Source organism: Nannospalax galili, unplaced genomic scaffold (assembly GCF_000622305.1).
Source record: "Nannospalax galili isolate Female #2095 unplaced genomic scaffold, S.galili_v1.0 scaffold657, whole genome shotgun sequence".
NCBI classification, from domain to species: domain Eukaryota; kingdom Metazoa; phylum Chordata; class Mammalia; order Rodentia; family Spalacidae; genus Nannospalax; species Nannospalax galili.
This window is the reverse complement of record NW_008339927.1, coordinates 1,965,696-1,986,604: the sequence shown is the minus strand read 5'-3', so window position 1 is coordinate 1,986,604 and position 20,909 is coordinate 1,965,696. Positions and strand designations below refer to the sequence as shown.

At 41.6% G+C, this 20,909-nt stretch overlaps 1 protein-coding gene across 8 annotated transcripts in view; it reads left to right on the top strand.

The window, feature by feature from the left end:
• Positions 1–20,909, top strand: part of Gpatch2 (G-patch domain containing 2) — a 170,184-nt gene that overhangs the window by 137,557 nt on the left and 11,718 nt on the right. For 6 of the 8 annotated variants that reach the window (XR_003849810.1, XM_029564373.1, XM_029564371.1 and 3 more), the window contains one exon: positions 18,395–18,483. Coding sequence is in view for 5 of the 8 variants with exons in the window: in XM_029564373.1 (XP_029420233.1) it covers positions 18,395–18,483 (89 nt within the window). In the remaining 3 variants the exon portion in view is untranslated. Of the gene's footprint in view, positions 1–18,394; positions 18,484–20,909 lie in introns of those variants that run through there. The other 2 variants (XR_003849808.1, XR_003849807.1) reach the window with 2 other exon arrangements.

The following is a 20,909-nucleotide window of genomic DNA, read 5'->3' as shown; positions in this document are numbered from 1 at the left end:
TGGCTGCTCTGTCACAGATGTGACGGTTACAGCTGCTCTCTATTGGGTCTTTATTGGATCTTCTAAAGATCTGAAGACGCGCAGGGATTCAGTTTGCCCATCTTCCCCGTGCTGTCATTTGTCGTTTGCAGAGGAGACCCTAATTTGCAATAGATACAAAACTGTTTGTCATCTTGCAGGTTTGCCAAAAATAAATGAAACTATTAATTACTACATTTCTGAGCAGCTGTTAATAAATTGGAAGAGGGTAGCTGTTCATTGTAGTCTGCATAATGACATGACTTGCTGCTTTAATGTTGTTTTTCACAGAAATGTTTCAACAGAGTTAGACATATCAACAAAAGTAAATGGTTCTTTAATTCTGTAAAATGAGATGGTACCTGTTCTGTCTGAGGGTGCTCAGCATTAAAAAAAAAAAAAAAAACCTCTCCATGCCATATTAGAACTATAAAAATCCAACACAGTATTTAAAAAAAAAATAGGTTGTTAGTTAACATTTTATATTTTGTGTGTCAAAATAATGATTTGGAACTGCCTTTAAATATTAACCATAAAAATGTTCTAATACATGAGCTAGACGTAGTGATGCATATTTTTAATCCCAGCATTTGGGAGGCAGAGGCAGACCAATGTCTGTGAGTGCAAGGTCAGCCTGGCCTACATAATGAGACCCTATGTCTAAATAAATTAATAAAATAAAAATGTTTTAATACTTCGTGATTTTTTTTCTTTCCAAATGTAAAACTAGGGTAAGATTTTATTTTGTAAATAGGTCTACTCAGCCCTTCAGATGGAAAAGCTTCTTTTAAATGGTTTCCAGCTATTCTAATGTATGCATGGATTCACTAATAGAAAATATTCACATATTCACTTTAATTAGAATGTATGCATTCCATATTTGTTTAATTGGAATACATTTAATTATATATGTGTCCTAATTAAAAAGAGTGTTTGAATAATTTCTAGGTCTAGAGATCATTAGAGCATAATATTGGAAGCAGCCCACATACATGGCATAAAATGGCTTTTAAGGGATCTAATTTATCCCTTCTCCACTATACTCCAAATTATTGTATTTTGTAAAATCACACTATGCTCAGATTGCCAGTCCTCCTGGTTCCTGTCCTTTTGGCATTCTGAAACTCCAACCTTCCTTGCCAAGATTTTAAATGAATGGCTGTAGAGGGTTATTTTAAGTTATGATTATTCCAAATAAATTTTTTCCCAGCCAGTTTGGATTGTGAGCTGCTGCTTTTCAGTTTCATATCAGCAACGCACGGAGGAGGCGAGTGTACCATTTGGAAATAGGTTATTTTATCCATTGTGTGGTAAATAAAATCCCCAAAACAAACTCTTCCTTCCTGCAGCTCTGATTACTCTATTACCCTCATTTTCTGGCAGACGAACTAGATGTTTTCAAATGCCTCGATGTGCTCACAGGCTCTGTCCCCAAGGATGGTAGTTGGATGTGGCCATGGTCATTAATGACGAAAGATAGTTAGCATGTGTGAGCTGTTCCATCAACCCTGAGCTGAAATAAATGTATGGTCTGAAGTCCATTTCCTTAAGGACAGGTGTCTGTTTCACAGTTGGCACTCTCCAAATTGGCCCAGTGATTAAGTGGGCATGGACACAGATCTAACCTTTAACTCCCAGAGATGGGTCCCCTAGGAAATGATTAAGATGCACCTGCAGAGCTGTATCACATCAGCTTGTGTCATTCCTGGAGCCTGGCTTGTAACTTCATTACCAGTGTGTTTCAGAATGTGTTGATACAATGTGTGGATTTGCCAAACAAGCAAAAGGTCCTAATTCATTCATCAGAAAGTCACTTGGAAAATTTGTATTTTAAATCTGTAAAGCATTAAGCCACAGCCACTACTGGGTAGCTTGTGTCTTCAGCCTCCATGATAAACATAAATAACTGCAAAAATCTGCACGTGAGCTGGTGTAACAAGTGTGGACAATCCTGTCCCATCGTGTTCCCGCCTCAAGCTCTATGGCAGATTCTGCCACATCCAAAATACTTGTAATTTTTAAATACCCTGTTGGATGTGTGAAACTTAAATCCCATCAACTCTTGAATACTTAAAAATCACAGAACAGAAATGATCTTTCAGTCTAAAATGTCAGTGCCCATACCTGTAATTAATTGTTTTATTCAATAATATACAAAAAGTTCAATATTAAGTACTTAGCAATCATCATAGACATTTTCATTTCCTTTCCATTATGAGATCAATGTAAATTTAATAATAGAGTGAAACTACCCCACACAGCTAGAAGTTTACAAATAAAATAAAATTCTCTATATTCAGTACTTTCTTTTTTTTCCTTTTACCCTTTCTCTTTAGGAATAAACATTTTTTTTTGTTATTTGGTGACTTTGCATATACAAGGATATAAATGGAAATCTACCTTTGTTTATTTCATATACTTCTGATCAATTCCAACTCATGTCCAATTATATTACACTAAATTAACATAATTCAGCAGATGTTGATATTTAGATGTTTCCTGGCATTCAAATCTTGGACAGCTGTCTTCGAGCTCAGGGAAAAGGCAAACATTTAGAGTTAAATGCTGAACATATGCTTAAATGACTAATTAGAAACATGGAATGAAAGCTATGCGTCACCTTCCTAAGGACAGTAAACCTCAGATAGACTTCAGTAAATTCTTTACAGAGGTTACAGTGCCAGAGTAGAAGACCAGGCAGGCTTCCTGGGTGACTTTATTGAATTTCTAATTTAGTCCCTTAAACAATTACAAAGAGTCTGTTTCGCTGAGCCTGGAAGAAGCCCACACTGGTCATCTTAATGACCAAAAGATGCCCGGGCGCATGTTTTGTTAGGGTAAAAACAGGTTTTCATGTGTTTTTTGTGAAAATTTCATTATGTAGAGAGATACTGAGAAAAACATTAACTCAGTGTATCAGCCTTAGATAAGTCAGCATGCGGACAAGTTCTTGTCCTCTGTATCCCCCCACCAATCCCAAACCCTACCTGTCCCGTTATTTAAAGTTGAACATGCCAGTCTGTTTCTCAAAATAATAATAATAATGATAATAGCCTCTTTTTATTAGCATGCCTTTATTGCATGGAGTTTCATTATGGCAGTTTTGTATATGTCTATCAAGAGCGCTGATTGTACCCCCCCTCTTGCTCCCCCTACCTCGTCCTGCTCTCTTGCATGGCCTTGTTTAAAATGTAAGCTCCACATGAGAGAAAGCCATGCTGTCCATGTTTTGGAGGCTTTTTGCTTTGTGTGGTGCTTTCTAGTTCCATCCATTTTGCTGCAGTTGATGTAATTCAATTCGTTTTGTGGCTAAATAAAGCTCATGTGTGTGTGTGTGTGTGTGTGTGTGTGTGTGTGTGTGTGTGTGTGTGTACCACATTTTCTTTATTCATTCCTCCATTGCTAGACACCTAGGTTGATTCCGTAACTTGGTTTTGTGACTAGTGTTGCCGTAAACTTAGGAATATATGTATCTGCCGTATGGCTTCCTTTGTACTCATACCTAGATGTGGTATAGCTGAGTCTTGTGAGAGATTATTTTTAGGGATTTTTTTTCTTTTTTTGAGACAGGGTCTCCTGAGCACCAGCTACCTTCAATCTCAGACATCCACCTGCCTCTGCTTCCCGATTGCTTGGATAAGACTTGTGTGCCACCATGCCCAGCTACTTTTAGTTTTTTGTGAATCCTCCATACTGATTCCATAGTGGCTGCACTAATTTGTTTCCACAAGCAATGTGTTAGCTGCCTACTCCTTACCAGCATTTGTCGGCCTTTGTCTCTTCCTGACGGCCATTCTAAGTAGCGTGAGCTGGAATCTCAATGCAGTTTTAATTTGCGTTTCTCTGGTGGCTGAAGATGTTGAATGTCTTTTCATGTGTTGGCCATTTGTCTATTTGCCCATTGCCATTTGGCCACTGGCTGATTGGCTTACTTGAAATAGCCTCTTACAAAGTAAAGTAACTACAACATCATCACATTCATTTTAAAAATAATAACTCATCACTGTGCATGAATATGCATTTATCGAGTAGATTCTTGTGATTCCTTGACAATTTTATTGCTTTATCTTCTTTTTTAATATTTTTTGAAAATATTTTATTATTTTTAATTTATGTGTATGAGTGTATTGCCTACATGTATGTGAGGGCACCCATGTCGTTCATTGCTGCGGAGGTCAGAAAAGAGCTTCGGATTCCCCTGTAACTGGAGTTAAAGATGGTTTGTAGCTGCCATGTGGGTGCTGGGATTCGAACCCAGGTCCTCTGCAAGAGCAGTCAGTGCTCTTAACTGCTGAGCCATCTCTCCAGCCCCTTTTTAAATATTTTGTTTTTATTTTATGTGTATGAATGTATTGCCTGCATATGTGTAAGTGCACCTGTACCATGCAATGCCTGAGGAGTTCAGAAGAGGGTGTGCTGGATAGCTTTAGTTCAGCCTGACACACCTGGTTGAGGGAGCCTATCCCACTGTAGGTGGTGCCACCCCTGGGCAGGTGTTCCCATATTGTATACTAAGGCAGGTTGAGCACCGGGTCAGGGGAGCAAGCCAGTAAGTAGCATTCCTCCATGGCCTGTACTTCAGCTCCTGTCAACAGGTTCCTGCCCTGAGTTTCCACCTTGTGCTCCCTTAAGTGATGAACCCGGGAGATTTAAGTGGGGGGAAAAAACCCTTTCCTCCCAAGTTGGTATTGGTCAGAGTGTTTTGTCACAGTAATGGAGAAGCAAACTAGAACAGAGGGCATTGGATCCCCTGGAACTGGAGTTAAGGATGGTTGTTAGCCACCATGCGAGTACTAGGAATCGAACCCAGGTCCTCTGCAAGAGTAGCCAGTGCTCTTAACCACTAAGCCATCTCTCTGGCCCACTTTATAGTCTCTTAAATTCCCTTACATTTGTGAATTCTCCTTCCAGACATATGATAGCCAGTTTCCTTTGAAATTTTTTTGTGGAAGAAGTCAAATAGAACCTGAGTAGGTGAGATGGGTGTGGAAGGGGGTTGAGTGAGAACCTGATAGAACTCCACATGAATCACAAAGAAAGGGGAAGTCAGGGTGGCTGTCTTGAAAGTCTCCCCAGGACTGAAAGGTAGTGCTTATTTTTTCCTGTGTTGTCATTCAACATCCTCTCCTGTCCCTAATGCTTTTGTAACTGGCATTCAGATGTAGGGAGCTGCTTGCCTTCAGATCCCACTTTTCTGTCACCCTGCTTGGCAAGGTGGCTGTGTCTGCGTCTGTCTCTGGCACAACATGTGGTGTGTGTCATTAGCCGTGGTGATCATTGCTGACAAGGGGTCGAAAAATGGTGATGAGCTAATTCTGCCATTTTGGTTTTGTTCATCTATAGGATTACTTCTGTTAAAATTTTCACATTTCAGGGCTGGAGAGATGGCTTAGTGGTTAAGAGCACTGGCTGCTTTTGCAGAGGACCTGGGTTCAGTTCCCAGCACCCACATGGCGACTCACAACCGTGAGCAGTTCATATGCATAACTCCAGTTCCTGGTGCACTTAAATGCAGGCCAAACACTCATAAAAATAAAGAAATAAATAAAATTTCTCTCCTCCAACAACTTGATACTGTGCAGTGTGGATGACATAGAAAAAGAGAAGTGAGGGCTCATTCCTGCCTTTGTTTCAGTTTCCAAAGCAAATCTGACATTCTGCAGCGGCAGCTTCTAAGTTCATTGCTTTAAGCACATCTTGCCTGTTCAGCCCATCAGTCCTTCTCCTAGTTGGTGCTGCGACTGTTCCACTGGGGGAGATGATTCAGTTGGCTCCTGAGCGTGTGTCTGTCTCTAGCCTTTGCTTTCTGAGCTGTGTGCTCACTTCTTAGTATATCCTAAGCTAGACCAGGAGTCGGCCAGTTTTCCAAATGCCGTTTCATTTCCTAGGAAGCCCTGGTCTGAATGTCAGGGCCTTAGGTTTGTTTCCAGGACTTTTCAGGGACAGCAGTTAGGGCCTCGCTCTCACGCTCTCTCTCCCTCTCTCATTTTTGAGTTTGTTGTTGTTATTTTTGTTTTTCTTTTGTTTTGATTGTTCATAGTAGAAAATGCAGTTCATATGCATAGTTCCAGTACAAATTCAGCACTTCATTCTTTGGACCTTCCCTTGTCGATTTTTGTGTGTCTCTTCATCAAGACATTTAAAGTCACCGGAATAGTTACTTTTTCTTTTACCCACAGTAAAAACAGCAATTCCAAGATGCCAACACCATTGTCACTGCCAGTAAAATAACCATTAAAATGGGGGTTCTTTCCCCCTTTCAGTTTATTTTGCAGTAAGTATTTCACAAGAGCATGTACTTCCCTACGTTTACACTGACTCGAGTAGTTGCCAGGTAGAGACGTTTCACCTGTACTAAGTCCATGAGCTTCGCCTCAGAGACAGCTTCTTAAAAAGTATAATTTTGTCTGATAATAACATAAAAATACTTAAGGTTCCACATCAAATATTCACAAGTTTTGGGGTTTTTTTTTTTTTCATTCTGACTCCCATGTAGCCCTCCACTTAGCCTTCCCCTTATTTTCTGGCTCTCTCTCTCTCTCTCTCTCTCTCTCATACTTTAAAAAAATATTTTATTTATTATTCTTACTTTATGTATACAAATGTATTGCCTGCATGTGTGTAAGTGCACCCATGTCAAGCAATGCCCATAGAGGTCAGAAGAAGGCACTGGATTCCCTTGGAAATGGAGTTACATACAGTTGTTAGCTATCATGTGGGTTCTAAGAATCAAACCCGGATCCTCTGTAAGAGCAGCTGGTGCTCTTACCACTGAGCCATCTCTTCAGCCCCTGTTACACTTTTTAAATTCCAAGGCAGCTTGATTTTTTTCTAACAATTACCTTTATATTAATTCCTGACAATTACACCTTAATCCCTTTCCTCCTCTTTCACCCTGTGTGTTGGCTCTCCCTGTGGTCAGTGTAGGTGCCAGCTGGTCACCCTCGCCCTTCTCAAGACTCCTCCAGACACCTGATGTGAAGACATCATCATGCTATTGATACCTAGGAGACAATTGACAAATCTGCCTGACTTTTCTATATATTTTTAGTTTCTTTCCAGGTTTAGGTAGACAAAAATATGCTAAATCATACAAGATTCACTTTATCATTTATAGACTTCAACTGCAGGAAATCATAGGGTGCATTTCTGGAGCGTACACTGAGACACCCTTCTTTAATCCTCACATCAGCTTTATGACACTTGTGACATTATTCTCTCCATTTGCAGATGAGAAAAATCTAATGTGAGTGGACTAAGTAACTTGCCCAAAGTGGTACGTGAGGAAGCAAGAATTAACCTCGTCCCTTTGGGCTCTGGTTTATACACCTCACATTGCACATACTGCCTCTTAAGATGGGTAGATGTGTAGAAGGGAGAATGAGTAAAGAATGTTCCCTTGGTTGACTCCATGTGTAGCCCAGACTGAGGCCCTCCTCCCTCAGCTCCTGAGCGCTGGGTTTATAGGCATGTGCCACCACACCTAACTTCCCCATCGTTTTTTATACCAAAATAGCTAAAACATTGAATGTTAATGATGTATTTTAACTCCCTTCATTTTTGGAATTACCCTATGCAGCAGATATTCTCATTTTCCCTTATACATATGAAGAAAAAGAGGAAAGAGTCAAATAAACTTTCCTAAGTCAGATGGTAGGTAATCTATAAAGTAATGTGTTTTGTTTCCCAGATCTTACTTCTAAGCTATGTGATGGTCATTGAACTGGGGATGTAGCTCAGTGGTAGAGCATGTGCTTACAATGAATGAGACCCTAAGTTTAATCCCCAGCTTGGGCTTGGAGGCTGGCAGTTGACTGCCTCCTGAAATCTGGTGTCTTGTTTTTAAGCAAATCTATTGATTCTTCTAAAATAATTATCTTAAACACTATTTGAATTGACTTATTCACATACACCCCCCACACACAAAAAGTAACAACATTCTGAAATCATGACTAATTTGATCATTGATCATTTGGTATTTGATCATTGATCATTTGGTATTTCTGAAATTTAGAAACTATAGGAATCATATGCTACCTAAGGAAATGCAGTATATAGGGACTGGAAAGATGGTTCAGCTCTTAAGAGCACAGGCTACACCCACATGATGGCTAATTAAGGTCTGTAACTACAGTTCTAAGGAATCTAACACCCTTCTCTGGCCTCCATGGGCTTTGCACATATGGATGCATTTATCTGCATACCAACAAAATACTCATACACATAATAACAAATAAATAAGAAATACAATATATAAAAGAGAAAAGGAAAGCATTCAATATTTGAAAACAGTTCTTGCAGCATGATATATTCATGGCATTTAAAATAGATTTTTTTTTAAATACAGTGAGTAAGAGATCTGAATTAGGAAAGTTATAAAGGAAATTTAGTTCAAATATCTGTGTCAAAACTAGTCATGAATACCAACAGATACACTCCAACACTCCACTGTGTTACTGCATCAAATTTGAAGAATCCTAAGATGCACTGCCTCTTAGGATTGATCTTAAGTTGGCAGGGCTCATCACAGACTCCTGATGGCTGGGATTATGATGTGGGTTACAGTCTGATAATTGTTAGTAAGTCTGTAAAAGTTTATGGACACAATATTTACTTACCACAAACCATTATGGAAGAGGAGGGACTAAAAGTGTTTTTCAGAAATTTAGCACTAAGTGAAATACAAAATTATATAGAAATGGAAAACTTTAGAATTAAGGTTCACTCATGTATGTTAAAAACTGCAAGTGAACAAGCAGGTATTTATATTTCACAACCCAAGAAATGGGCCAGATAAATTTAATGGTTTTCTGTTTTCACAAATAAACACATTAATAAAATTGAAAGCCTATTAAAAAATAGAAATTGTTATTAAAAAGTTGTTATAACCCTGGCATGCCTTGCTAAATTTCATCCAATAACTATTTGATAAGCATATAATGTTAGAAATGATGTCACTGCTAAGGAAAATATTCTTCAAGAAGCAAGTCAGGTGTGGGCCCCACCTTCATGTCACACAGCCAATCGAGTCCATGCATGTAGTAACCATCGTTAAAGGTAGAAAACACTGTTTCTTCCTCCCAAGAGATGAGAGGTGTTTTTTGTTTTTTGTTTTTTTTTCCCTGGCAAAGGGAGTACAAAATGCTGAATAAAAGAGGTGACATACCAACTGATACCAAATTGAACTCTAATACTAAGCAGTTCAACCAATATTCAAGTCAATTTGGTTTGCTGTGGTAGCACTAATGTACTCCAAACACTCCTTACATAGCTCAGAAGTTTCAGACACTCTTCGTGCTGTTCAGACATCTGACTTGACACCATCTCAGCTTATGGGTGAAAGTGGCCACCACGTTTCTCTTTGCTCTTTCACAGTCATTCCCAGCAAATGTGCATTAGACCATGTCCATCTGTGACCTTTCCATAGGCCGGCTGAGCAGGCGAAGTCATGGGGCACAACATAAAACCAGAGCTCCACTCAATCTTGAGTCAGTGTTTCTCAGCTCAATCACTCAAGTAAATTACATCCCTCCATTGGAGGGATGAGGCCTCTCAAAGTCAAGGGTGACCTTGGAAACTCTGTGTACTAGACTCTCCATCTCCACCTGAGCACAGAACTCCTTGATTGTAGCTGCTATAAATTTAAAACTGTCTACTAGAAATTCTGGGGAGGCCATTTTCTACCACTTCAACTTGTTGGGCTGCCAAAGGGGTGGGGGGTCAAATAATCAGTACATTTATCCATTTTATTTTTTTCCTAAGAAACTTAAAATGATTCTGAGTAGACAGAGTCACGGAATTTAATTGAAGCTTTGTGTATATGGGAGGGTCCAGTCAAACTGAGTTACTCAGAGGCTTAACTGACTGAGGTGCACCCTGTGTGCATGTGCACCGTTATGTTTTGCCAGTGTGCTCTACCCCGCATTCCCACGGGCCTAGAATGCCCTTACGGTTGGTTTTGAACACTGGATTGGAATAATTTTCCCATGCTATAAAAGACTTTACCTCCTAGAAAATGAAGGCTTTTTTTATTTCTCTTTTTTTAAAGATTTATTTATAAAATGCATGTTTATTGCAGGGTGAAATGTTGAGTCAACAATCTTTCATCAGTTTGATTTGTTTTAGTTCAGGACACAGGTCTTGTGTTTTTAACATATGACAGAAGTTCAGTTAGGTTCTGAGAAATGGACATGGTCCTTGACCTCCAATTCAGTGTGCTTAGCTGGCAGTCTTCTATAATCTGAATACAACTGGAAGCCTTGTGATATGCTAAGTGCAATGTCAGAGATCTGCTGCATTGACATGGAAATATAGAGGAAGAGCACTGGGGAGGGGAGTGGGGCTGGGAAAGCCTAGAGAAGAGAAAGAACACTTAGAGGAGTGCACACCCCTGGGCCCCTGGGCCCCTGTGCACTGTGAGGGGAGAAGGAACCAGCCCTCAGATGGCAGAATCAGGAAACACAGAGGAAGTGTTACAGAGTAAAGGGATTTTTCTTTTCTGTGGTGGTAACACATGTATGTGGCCTGAAAGAATCAGTTCTGGGAAGCATGGTGGCAGTCGATGTATGGAAGCTTCCGGTGGGCTTTTGAAATGCTGTTGAGTACTTTGCTCGGTACTCATCAGGTTGACATCCCTGCAGATGTGCAGTGGCATCATCGGCACACACATGTGTTCCAGAGATCACCTGAACTGCACAGAGCCGTCACTGACACCTCCAGGTGTTGTTTGTGTAGGACAGTGAGGTACAAAATGAAGATGCACTTAGCAAGGCGTGACAGCATTCAAACACCAGCACCTTTGGGCTATTCCAGGTGTCCACCACCATGCCAGGCTTTCTCTTTCTGGCCTTTCCATAATGCACAGACTACATCATAGGAAGAAAGCAAGGCATCTTTGAGCTCACCAAGCTTTAGACTTATTAGATGGTACCCATGTGAACCTGGATAAATTATGATTTTCTCTGTGTCCCAGATTTCTTGTTTGCAAAGTGGGGATGGAGGTAATAGTAAGACGTGATACATATATTATTATACAATAGTAATAGTAAGATCAATAGCTGACAGTCACTGTGACATACTCTGTTCATATATTTCACATAGGAATAGCTGAGTGAAATCTTATCTTCCTCCAAACCTTTAAAGAATTGTTTGGATATCAAGGCAAAGAGAAGTGAAGTAACTCGCCAAAGACCCTTGAAAATCTTCTCCGGCACTGACATACCTGGCAGCAGGGGTCTTTCCCAAAGTTGCACCCTCCCCCCAATGCTCATCAGACCCCACAGCCTGAAGTGACTTGTAGCCTCCACCATCCATAAACCGTGACATAGAAATTTATCCTCTGCCCAAACAACCTGCATTTGTTAATTCCATTGTGTTTTGTCTCCTAATTCATGTTGTAATGTGTATCTCCTTTATTGCTGCTTATTATTTTTTTTTTAAATCTAGTAACAATAACAAGAATTGAGAAGAAATTCCATAAAATACCAGCACATAGGGCTTGGTGGTTAACCACACTGGCTGCTCTTGGAGAGGACCTGGATTAGGTTCCTGGAACCCACATGTAACCATCAGATGCTAACAACCATCTGTAACTCCCGTTCCAGGGAAATCTGATGCCCTCTTCTGACCTCTGCAGGCACTGCATGACACAGGTGCACTTATACACATGCAGGCAATACACTCATACACATAAAATAAAAATAAACATTTTTAAAATGCCAGCACACAAAAACAATCATCAGTATGCCATTCCACAGCTGTCCGTGCCTTCATCCAGAATACATGCGTATTCACCCATTTGTGTGTGTTAGTGAAAGGTCCCACGAAGAGAAATGAGGTAAGATGAAGTGCCCTAGAGCCAAGGGTTGCCTTCAGGTTGTGTACATGGATACCTGGATGTCACGTTGTTAAGTTTACATTCTTAAATTGTATTGTTCTTCATGGTGTGTCGGTCTATATGACATCTTTTAAATGTTACATGGAAATTATTTTGTTTCTTGAGACTGTCTGACTCTATAGTCCAGGAAGGCCTGGAATTCTCTGCATAGATGGCCATAAGCTCAGGGAAATGCTCCTGCCTCAGCTTTAGAGTGCTGGGATTATACCTGTAAGCCATCATGCATTGCTGAATATTCCATAGACACATTAAGGCAGGTATTTTCTATTTTAGATTATGACTGCTTTGGGTTATGTCCACTGCCTCTATTGTGTAGCTGATCCTCTGGATCAGAACTAGATCAGAACTGTGCTGGAAAAGATATGATCTCCTGCTAGAAAAGTGCACAGATGAACCTTTTGCATCTAATTTGTGGTTCCTGGCCATAAGGAATACAGTAAAAATTAGCTCCAGTAGCAGCCACCAGATTCAGAGCAGGAAAACAGATTGGGAAGAAATGAGAAAGGACTAGGACTCTGTGACTGGGATATCAAGAAGAGAATGTGCATCCAGGGAGAGAACCTGCATCCAGGAGGGAACCTGCATCCAGGGAGAGAACCTGCATCCAGAAGGGAACCTGCATCCAGGAGAGAACTTGCATCCAGAAGGGAACCTGCATCCAGGAGGGAACCTGCATCCAGGAGAGAACCTGCATCCAGGAGAGAGACCCTGCATCCAGGAGGGAACCTGCATCCGGGAGGGAACCTGCATCCAGGAGGGAACCTGCATCCAGGAGAGAACCTGCATCCAGGAGAGAGACCCTGCATCCGGGAGGGAACCTGCATCCAGGAGGGAACCTGCATCCAGGAGAGAACCTGCATCCAGGAAAGAGAACCTGCATCCAGGAGGGAACCTGCATCCAGGAGAGAGACCCTGCATCCAGGAGGGAACCTGCATCCAGGAGAGAGCCTGCATCTAGGAGAGAGACCCTACATCCAGGGGAGAACCTGCAACCAGGAGAGAGAGAACCTGCATTCAGGGAGAACCTGTATCCAGGAGAGAGCCTGGACAACAGAATGGGAGGTTGATCGACATAGGGTGATGAGTTCCCAACAGAGACTAGAACAGCCAATACTCAGACATGGTCTGCAGGAGTGCTAGAACCTTCATCACCAGCTTTTGTCTTAGACCCAGAATGTGAGTCCCTGGGGAGGTCCAGACAGTGGCCTGTTTTTAAAGGAACCAAGACACAAGAAGGTTTATAGTGATTTGGAACAAAGCCAGAGTACAGCATGAATCCTGTCACTGGATCCCAGCGTTGGTGCTGAGCTAAAACTTAAGTCCCACTCCTTGTTTCAAGGAGATGTGAAATGGGATTGAGACAAAATATGAAGTCACATGACAAGAGGGGCGAAGTGGGGATGGGGAGGCTGACCTCCACAATGCACTTCCACATGCATGTGCCCAAACATGCAAACACATGTGCACACATCACACACACACACACACATACACACACACACACACACACACACACACACACACACACATCGAAAATGGGGCTTTGAAAGAAAACACTGAAAAAACAAAAGATTTAATTCACCTTCTTACTGGTCCCTTGAAAGTTCTTCATACATGGTGTACATTTGGGTCCAGGAGGAACAGCGCAGAGCCATCATGTGTCTGTTCAGTTTAATCTGTTGAGACATATTGACACAGAATAAGGCGGGAGGGAGGACAGTTTGGATGTGGAGAGGGAAGTTCACACAGGGCTGGGTTTCCCAGTGCCGTCCGTCCCTCTGCCACCCGGGTGCTGCTCTGGTGACATGGCAGACCCGCTCACTTCTGTGCAGCTGATGCCCTGTCGGGTCAGATACTGTTCTAACTGACAGTGAGCATTCTTGCCAAATGCCAGGGCCACGGTCACATCTGTTTGTCTCTCTCTGTGCTTGTCCCAGGCTGCTTGGGAACACATTATATCCAGCGGGCAGCTTTCATGAGGCCTAATGCTCTGAAAAGCCTCTCTTTGTGAATGCATGCAATGAAGAGACAGGCTCCTGTTGTCTGCCCTTTGGTGTTACTGTCTGACACCGCCCGCCTCAGTGCTGTCAGCCCCTGTCAGAGTGAGCTCTCCAGCAAGGTGCTGCTCACTGGGGTTTGTTTCCAGTGTATGGCTTGGTGCATTCTGTTTGATTACTTTTTTTCCCCTTCAGAGAATAAGAGATCCAGCTTCCTACAGTGACACCATATACAAGTCTCGCTTGCTTTAAACAGTGGATAAGTCAGGCACAGTCTATTTAAACAGCAAAACAAAACTAAAATGCTTCTGATTTCTGGGTTTCTTATGTTTGATAGAATGACTTTAATGGGAAGACATGTTTCTGTTCAGCCACAGCAGAGAGATCCATAACGAAGCAGCATTGTTACTTTGTCCTTTCCGCTTAGCACAAGTTGATCCAGAATACAGTGTGGATCCATCACATACTGGATCCCATGGACTGACTTCAAGGCCCTGAGTGAAAACTGAAACTACCTCATCTTTCCTTTCAATCAGTCCCCAAGCTTAAACAGATCTGCTGATCTAGTCATTGGTGATTTTCACTCAGAGCCTACAAAAGAATCTTAATATTTTATTTTAAAGCACTAGACCTGCTCATACAATTCTGTACTGTCATTCAAAACAACCCAGCAATAAAATAAAATACTTTCAGTTCTCAGTTTGAGTGTTCTGTTGTGAAGACAAGTGACTCAAGTAGACTGAAGACACTGGGCCACTTTGAGATGTCCAGTGGTGGAAATTAAAAGCATAACTAAAAGCATAACTGCTGTGTGTTACATGAGCAATGACAACCAGACCACAGGACGAGCCTGCCTTAGTGCTGCCTATAGCATTTGTCTGGCTGTGTTGGGTGGGGGAAGAGTTCAGTGAAAATGTTCCTTTCTGTTTACTCCATAAAGATTCCCAAGAGGAAATTTTTTTTTCTCTAGCAAATGAGAAAAAAAAAAAAATATGGTTTAAAAGAAGGTAGTATTTCTGACATTTGCTTCCCACAGACTTTATAAATAGACCTTGTTAATAAATTTTGAATAATGTGAGAAAAATTGACTTGGGAGAGTATTTCCAAGCAATTCAAATGCTGACGTTATATGCACCCATTGCAAGAACAGTGTTGGATAGAAACCAGCAGTGTTAGAAGTCACAAAAGATCATTCCTGGGCTGGGTAGATGACTCAGTGGATAAAGCGCTTGCTACACAAGCATGAGAACCTGAATTCAAATCCCCAACACCCATTAAAGAAATCAGGTGTGGCAGCTCAGCTCTGTAAGCCAGTGACTGGAAAGGCGGAGACAGGCCAATCTCTGGGGCTCACTGGCCAGTTGGTCTAACTGAAAAGATGAACTCCAGGTTCAGTGAGAGATCCTGTCCCAAAGAATAAGGTGCAGAATGACAAGAGAGACACCTGAGTCAGCTCTGGTCTTTTCACAGGTGCACAGGTGAGCACACACATGCAAACACGCATGCATACACCACACACACACCCCAAAAGAAAAGAAAACCAATTTCCACTATTTCCCCTTTTTCAAAACGGTCTTATCCCCTCCACCGCAGTATTCCTGACCTATAGCTAAGTCTGTCTGGTATCGGCTCTGGAGAAAGTAAACCTGACTCCACGCTTTGACCACAAGTCCTCCCCAGAGATGAAATATGTGAAAGAAACCCAGGCGAGATGGCTCAGGTGTAAAGCGATTGCTGTCCCAGCCAAAGGGCCTGAGTTGGATTCCCTAGAATCCATGTAGAAAAGCTGGTGTGTGGTACTTGCCTGAAATTCCAGCACTGGCGAGGTGGAGACAGGAGGATCCCTGGGGTTTGCTGACCAGCCAGCCCAGGTGAATCAGCAAGCTCCAGGCTATTCTCTTTTAGTCTCAAAACACAGGGTTTCCATGCTCGGGTGCACGTACATACATGCAGGCAAAACACTCATAAAATAAAAATAAATTAAAAAAAAATTTGTTTTGGTCTCCCTGTAGCCCCAGCTGTCCTGGAACTCACTATGTAGACCAGGCTGGCCTTGAACTCACAGAGATCTGCCTGCCTCTGCCTCTGCCTCCCGAGTGCTGGGATTAAAGGCGTGCTCCACCATGCCCGGCAAAAATAAATAAAAATTTTATAAAAGTGGACATTTTTCTGAGGAACCATACCTGAGGTTGACTTTTGGCCTCTACACACATGCAGGCACATGTGCACATACACATGAAAATGAAAGAGTCAATTTTTTTATAAAAAGCAAAGTCATCATTGTCATGGAAATAGGAAATGGATGTGGTAGAGCTTCTGTAATTCAGTTAACAAGGGAATAAGGCGGCTGTTACTGCCAGTTCAAAGGGAAAGCCCAGAGTGTGGTGTGTGCGTGTGTGTGTGCATGTACGTGGTGTGTGCGCATGTGCGTGGTGGGTGTGTGCGTGTGTATGCATGTGTGTATGTGTGTGCACGTGTGCGTGGTGTGTGAGCGTGTGCATGGTGTGTGTGCGCATGTGCATGGTGTGTGTGAGCGTGTGTGTGTGCGCGTGTGTGTATGTGCGTGTGTGCGTGGCGTGTGTGTGCGTGCGTGTGTATGTGCATGTGTGTGCACGTGTACGTGGTATGTGTGTGAGCGTGTGTATGCATGTGTGTATGTGCATGTGTGTGCACGTGTGCATGGTGTGTGTGTGCATGCACATATGCATATGTGTGTGCTATTCAGCATATTTAGAATTGTTAACACAGAATGAGTAATACCCTCTCCAGTACCAATTAGTCAAGCTAGCTGCCCGTTTTGTCTCCCCCCCCAATCTCATCTACTTATGACATCATCTCCTCTTTTGACTATAAAGTTCCTTTTCCTCCGCAGCTCCCTCTCTTCCCTGCTCTCTGCGTTTTCACTGAGTTCGTAGTTGCGAGTAAATGCCGCATTAATTTTTCAGAAAGAGAATCTATCTTCCCTGTACATCCCCTACAATGCCTGAACGTTTGTATCGTTTTAAAAATTAAATATGATGATAATCATTCTATTTTCTTGTGATTGTGAGCCAAGACTTTACCCTAAAATCCAACAAATATGCTGCAAGTTTTGCTGATAACCATTTAAGAGCAAAGCTGAGCAAAGTTACTTGATAACTGAAGGAGCTAAGTTTTGGAGATAGAGATCTATTCTGTAGCAGAGAAACGTGGACTTACTACCCAGGGAGGAGAAAGCTAGACCTACGCCCATTTTCTATTAAGCTGTGTTGGTAGATTCCTTGATATATTCCTATTAAACAGTGTTGGTGGATTTCATGGTATATTTATTGTCTATTTCTGCCCCCTGGATTATTTGACTCATTGTGGCTGTGCCTATATTTGTTCAGATATATACTATTTCCTCAGTAATAGGGTTTTTATTATATTTAAACATCTTAGAATGTACTTATAGGAACATATATAATATAAATATATAGGCCTTTGTTTTGTTTATATAGTATTTTCCTTCTGTTTTCTGAAATAGCTGACTGTTTTCACATTGGATTTCTTAAAAGCTCATGCTGTTACCAGATACCTTGATGTATTACGGAACGAGCATGTGCTATAATAAATACACTTCATTTATTTCCAGTCCTTAGCCCTCGGTCCCTAGCCCAACCCCACATCAAAGGTTGTGATCCAGGAGATGAATGGAGGCCTTCTGTGGCCTGAGAAATTTGGAAGCTTCCTTTCTTCTTTGCGTTAGGTGCTTTGATTTCTAATTAAGTCATTATTTTTCTGAAATTCTTTTTAATTTAGGAGATGAAGTTAGACAGGATAAGGAAATTGTAACTGATTCAAAAGTAAGAGGAGGCCTGCTTCTGAATTCTTACATACCGTGTCCTTACGTGTCCGTAGCCCAGCCCCACATTAGACTCTTAGTAACAACAGACAGGCATGGTGCGTTCGAGTCGTTCTCTCCTGACTAGTGAATAATTAAAGAGTTTTAATTGTATGAGTTATAAGGAAAACATCGTTGTTTCCTTCCATCTATTTAAAATGTTTAAAAAAAAAAAAACTCACTGCTGCATAATATCCTAAAAGAAATTGATCACACTTTTCCTGTAATAAATGTTGTCCTGACAGTAAAGCATTAGCAACCAATTGATAACCTAGCAACAATATTGTGATCTCTTTAGATAATTAATCTTAGCTATTTTCCTGTCAGAAGCAACAGTGTTTGATTTTATGTTGAGCCAGAAAGATTGCCAGTTTTGAAAATTAAAAAGCATTCCTTTTATATTATTCATTCCAGTAACAATTTATGATGGCGCATTTAGCTGCTGAACGCTTGTCAACAAACGTAATTATGTTTCGATATAAACAAGATTGGTGGTTTTACTATGCAGCTCCATCTTTGGTGAGAATGTTTTGATTTAGGTTCAGATTATACAAGCTGTGTATTTATGTGTCATTTTTCCCTCCTGTGTTAATAGTTTTTTTTTCTGATAATTACTTGTAGACAGACAAGCATGCATCTAGGATCCTTATGCACAGGAGAGATCAAAAGGAGAAGAAAAGCTGCTCCATTGCCTGGACCAACCACAACAGGTAAAACACAGTGGGTTGGAGTGGTGCTTAAATGCAGAGCACACAAATCACCAGGAATAAAGCCGAGACGCTTCCTAAACACTCCCACTGCAAGAGAAGCAGGGTTGCGAGGAACTGGAAGGCAAACCCTTTGCATTTAGCATCGAGTGCATTGCCTGTTCCTTGTGTGGACTCTGCAGGTAGCTAATCACTGAAACACTTGCTCGTACTCAAAGGCAAAAATGGATATGACACAGAAACAGACACCAAACTTCAAACGCTGTGTCTCTGGCTGACCTCAAGAAATGTTCAGACTTGTGAGGAAAAGAGGGCGTGGTAGATGAGATGCTGAATAGCTGGGAAGAGCTTAAGTGACAGCTTCGAAAGCATGGAGCACAGGCCCCATGTTGCAGTGGATGGGAACCTGGCTTTTTTAATGTAGCACTGGTTTCTAGCCCCAGCTTTGGAGCAATCTTTGGTTCATCTTTCCTTACACTTCAGAGCCCCCAGCCAAAGGGCCTGGCTCTGGGTCTGAATGCTAGCCTGCATTAACAGAAAATGACTTACTATGTAGAGAGGAATGGGAAAGTGAATTTATTTACAGTGTGAGCCAAAACCAGCTCCAAGCTGTGCTCCTTGCTCAGTGTCTCTCTCTTTCTCCATTTTGTAGCAGTGTTATATTTTATAGGGGAAACAAATGAAGCAAAAGCCAGGAAATATGCACCTGTAGCTTTATTTAGCCTTGAGCTCACGTTATCAAAACTGAGAAATGTGTCTTTCTGCTGGGGCCACGGCCAGTTGGCCACTCTCCCTCAACGTAGTATTTCCCAATGCTAACCCATTACATTTAACATTGATATTATATTTTTAAAGATAATTTCTACCTCTAAATTAATGTTATCCTAACAACAAGCCATTCTAATAGGGAGTCCAGGTAGGGAAAACTGTAAGCTCTGTGCTGGGGTCATCCCTATAGGCCAGAGGAGGCTGGAGGCCTTCCTAGAAGAGCTGAGACCCAGGCTTGGTAGGAAGGACGTGAGAGTGAAATCTCGGGCAAGAGCAGCAGTAACAAAGCACAAGTATGTCTGCGAGCAGGAGCCGGCTCAGGGCCCAAATGTAGAGACAGAATATGCATGTGTGATGCAGCAGTTCTGAGCCCAGGAAATGCTTCCAGTGTAGATACTCTGTGGGCTAAAGACCCTTAACCATTCAGATTCATAACTGTCTCTCAATTTCCTTTGCACAACCTTTTATAAAATAAGCTAATTTAATTATATAATATAAAACTAAGATGTGCAAAAAACAAAAAGCAGTGAGAAAAAATGTGTATGTATGAACAATTGGGGCTTTTCTGTCTGTGAGTGTAAAGCAAGTAAAATGTGTCAAGCTTATGTTGTCTGATTAGGGACTCGACTCAGAGTTCACTAGAAAATTGAAAAGTAACATAAACTCGGAGCACTGTCGCTCTTAAGGATGGATTGTATTATGAGATGATGCATTCCATTAAATTGCCTGATCTTGAGCCGGGGAGATGGCTCAGTGGGTAACAGTGCTTGATGCCAAGCCTAGTGACCTGAGTTTGATCCCTGGGGCCCACATGGTGGAAGAGGAGAACTGACTCCTGCAAGTTGTCCTCTGACCTCCACATCATGTCATGGCTTAGGCATGCATGTACATGTGCACACACACAAAACAAATAAATGTAATTTAAAAATTTTTAAATGCCTCATCTTTCTCTTGGCTGTAGTGAACCTTCAGGGTGTGAAAGTGGGAAACCTCTGTCTGTGTAGAGAATGTTTCAGTTTATGTAGAATAATGTTTACCACTTGGTCCCAATTATATACCAGGAACTTCTTTACCTTCACACCTGCTATATGAGGTAGGTGTTAGCATTACTTTATAGATCATAAAAATAAGATGCAGAGAAATGCTAGGCTAGCTACCAAAGACTGATGACTGAACCTCGGGTAGGTGCAGCCCTCGCTCTGCGTGACTCCTAAACCCTGGCTTCTCCATACCGATGTCTTTAGCAGCTTTCTGAGAATATTTATACTCCTCCTTTTACTTCTTAGTGACTTATTTCCTCCCTGAAACAACCTGTCTGCTCTTTCCAGAGAGAAGCCCCAGTGTCTCATGATGGAGTGGCATTGCCCTACTTCAGTAGTTTGCATGTGTGCTCAGTGACTGTGTTGGGATTTAAGAGTGTCATTAGAATCCTCTTAAATACAATGTATGTGAATTGACAGGTTATTAGGAGAATATGAAAGTCTGTCCTTTTACATTAAGAGGTAAGATAATGTCTGGGTATCCCTGGCAGAGGCCGTAGGAGAGGCTAGATGATGCCTGGGTATCGCCGGTGGAATCCATAGAAGAGGCTAGAGAGAGCACCTGTCACAGCTGCTGTCATTTATTAAAACTTCAATGTCCATGAGGGGGAAGGGACCATC